Source organism: Nematolebias whitei, chromosome 12 (assembly GCF_014905685.2).
Source record: "Nematolebias whitei isolate Nwh7 chromosome 12, NemWhi1, whole genome shotgun sequence".
Lineage (NCBI taxonomy): Eukaryota > Metazoa > Chordata > Actinopteri > Cyprinodontiformes > Rivulidae > Nematolebias > Nematolebias whitei.
Genome location: NC_056509.1, coordinates 43,189,980 through 43,193,231, shown reverse-complemented (window position 1 = coordinate 43,193,231; position 3,252 = coordinate 43,189,980). Strand labels below are relative to the sequence as shown.

Sequence of the window (3,252 nt, the reverse complement as noted above, 5' to 3'; positions counted from 1 at the left end):
ATGGACACCCCTATCATTTGAGGAAACTATGCTTTCTAGTTTTTTACATTGCTTAAAAGTATTTTCCTCAAATTATCAGGGTGGTTGGTGAGGTGGCCGAAGATTAATCTATGGTGGCCAAAGCCACCATTGGCCACCCCCTGGCTCTGCCATTGCACCTGGTGGTGGATATAATTGCTCCCATCGCTTGCCAGGATCTGTCGTTCTGCACCACCTCAGACAAGAAAATAAATCAACCTACTTCTGTTCTCCACTAAGTAACTTCTACCCCCTTGAACGTCTTGCACTAAAAACATTAAGGTTTGCTTTCATTCCATTTAATTCCATTCCAGAAAAACACTCATCTTGAAAACTACCAACATTCACTACTCAAATCCCTCAGCGACAGGGGACGTCAGCGCGTCGCTTGTTGTTAAAATGAAGTTTTGACTCCAGCTCCTCAGGCGTCTGAATCCCTCGGTCCAAAGAGGACTGGACCAGCCGATGGGATTTCGCAAGTTTTCAAAACTTGCAGTGTTTTTTATTGTTCAACCTATTTCTCATATGTGAAAGTGTGATGGAGCACATGTAACATTGTTTACAAAGTTTGACCAAAACCACAAAAACTACCGGTATCTATTTCCCCTCGTCTAAATCATGGCTTGGAAGATGGCGGGTGATATGCATTTCTAAAAGGAATGCTAGTCCCTCCATGTTTAATACGTCCATAATGACATCAAATGTCCTCGTTTTCTGACCCAAGCAGAACCTAAAGATGACTGAAACTATGTGCCCCTTCATGTCGATGCTGAATAAATAAAATGACAGAAAAAGACTTTTGGAGCACGACACGCTTCACTTTTTATTTTATTTAAATGATGTGAAGACATTTCAGGTAAATCTGACACTGGAGAGACAGAGGGACGAACGGGTTTGACAAAGGTCATCGTTCAGGTTTTAAAGTCATCTGACCACAACAACAAACATCAAGAGCCATTTGTTTCTTTGACTAAAGTCCAAAATCCATCCCGGACCAGAACCGCTTTCGTTTTTAAAAGTTCTGCTTTTGCACCGAGAACATCGACTATTTACACAGACATCCAACAGTTTCATCTTAAAACAACGTGTTTGGATTCAAACATGCAGGAGAGTAAAAGAAGATGGAGGTCCAAATAAAATGAAATAAAATCCAGGAGGAAATGTTTTCCAGAGTTTCTGAGGTCAGACGAGTTGTTCAGCTTCCAGTCGGACGATCGTCTCCATCAGAGGAGGTGGTGCTTGTTTCCCAACGTTTAATGGTCTCAAACTGGCCATAGACGTAAAGAAATAAAAAAAAAATCTGCCTGTAGTAAAGTTTTACATGGCTACTGTGGGCGTGGCAGCGTGACACGCTGTCAGGGAGTTGGTAGAAGAAGAGGAAGTGAGAGATTTCTGGGTCTGACACCTGCAAGAAGACCAAGAAAGTAAACAAAAATCAACAAATCTGTGTTTTTACATAAAAATTAGACGCAGATTAATAAGATTATCCAGCAGATTACATGGTAAAAAGACAACAAATGATCAGAATGGGATATCTGACAAAGGTTAATCCAGAATAATCCCATTTAGAGACATATTGACTCTAAACTGTTGAAAGATTAAATCTCATGCAGGCAATTTTCTCTTATCAGAACAAAGTTTCACACAATGACGAATGAACACATTTTCAATATGCTGTACTGTATATAAATATATAAAAGTTTTATTATTTCTTTATATTATAGTATTGAAAATAATGTATTATATTGTGTATGTTTGTCTGTCTGTTAGCAAAATATCATATGAAGCACTGGACAACAAAAATAAAATGAAGCCAATATGCGTCCCTTCAAGGAATGCTAGCTGGTTTATCATAAATCCTTTATTTTCACATCATTGTATGTACGGTAAAATATATTACCGTAGTCCCTCAATACTTAAAGTTTTGTTTATCGCTGACTCGCTCTATCGCGGTTTTTCAAAATAAGATCGGACATGACATAATTGGCTGATTGACGGATGAGCGTGTGCACGATCGGCATAGAATTTTTATTTAAAATAAATGATCGTAAATTATTTAGCACCTGCTGCATCTTTGTGCAGCCCAGAGCTGCAGGAGAAGCTTCTTCACGCAGCATGTCATGATGTCCGCTCTGCAGCGGAGAAGTGGGCGTGGCCAAGAGCCCTTGCAGGAGGCTGAGAGCAGCGGGGGCAGGGAGCTGAAATCATGACATCCTGTGCTCTTTTAGAGCGTTTAGAAACATTAAAATAAATTACTTTAGATAAAAATTCCATGCCGATCGTGCGGCTCATCCGTCAATCAGCCATTTGTGTGTCATGTCCAATCTTACTTTGAAAAACTGCGATTGAGCGAGACCACGAATAACAAACCACGAAGTAGCGAGAGACTTATTACTATTCCTACTTGGTGGTTTTTCACTTATCGCGGGGCTTCAGGGTACGGATCCCCCACGATAAACGAGGGACTACTGTACCACACCACACAATTGGGGGGGGGGGGGAGTTGTGCGGATGAAAGATGAAAAACTTTCAGCGTATGAACAAAAAGTGCGACTAAAGACGAGCTTCAGCCTCACCAGGAGCGAGACCTGCAGACTCCTTCATCTTTAGTGGGGGACTGGTCCAGAGGGGGACTCTGGTTCGGTTCTGCCTCCGCCGAGCGGTCCACCGAGGAGGTGCTGGGAGGAGTCACGTCCAGCTCCAGGAACATGATGTTCTCCGCCTGCAGAACGAGGAGCAGAGAAGAACAAGGAACTTTTTACAAAACAACTGGTTTTATTCTCCTGCGTTCATGAAAACTACAATTTCTGTCAAAACACAGCTTGACGTTGATAAGCGACAACGCTGCTGAAATCAGCCGAAGAAGCTGAAGTTGACTTGTCAAAGCTAACTTAGCAAAGCCAATAAAAGCTAAAAGTAGAAGACCACTAGCTAAATGTAGTAAAACAATAGCTGGAAACTAAAAGTGGCTAAATGCTATGCAAAAAAGTAAAAGGAGTAAAAAAGTAGCTAAAAGTCAAAAGTAGCAAAAGTTAGCTAAAAGATAAAGCTAGCTAAAAACAGCAAAATGATACCTAAAAGTTAAAAGTAGTAAAAGGCTAGCTAAAAACTGAAAGCAGTAAAACGTTTTCTAAAAGCTAATACTAAAAAAAGGCTACTTAAAACTGCAAAAAAAGCAGAAAAATGGTAGCTAAAACCTAAAAGTAGCTAAAGTATAACTAAAAGTAGCAAAAG

General features: G+C 40.5%; 1 protein-coding gene across 1 annotated transcript in view; it reads right to left on the bottom strand.

The window, feature by feature from the left end:
* Positions 1-1,233: 1,233 nt before the first annotated feature.
* Positions 1,234-3,252, bottom strand: part of LOC119418614 (kinesin-like protein KIF3C) — a 20,645-nt gene continuing 18,626 nt past the window's right edge. The window contains exons 8-9 of the mRNA XM_037685934.1: positions 2,595-2,740; positions 1,234-1,423 (exon numbers count right to left, since the gene is read on the bottom strand). Of these exons, the coding sequence (XP_037541862.1) occupies positions 1,336-1,423; positions 2,595-2,740 (234 nt within the window). The 3' untranslated portion in view covers positions 1,234-1,335. The remainder of the gene's footprint in view (positions 1,424-2,594; positions 2,741-3,252) is intronic.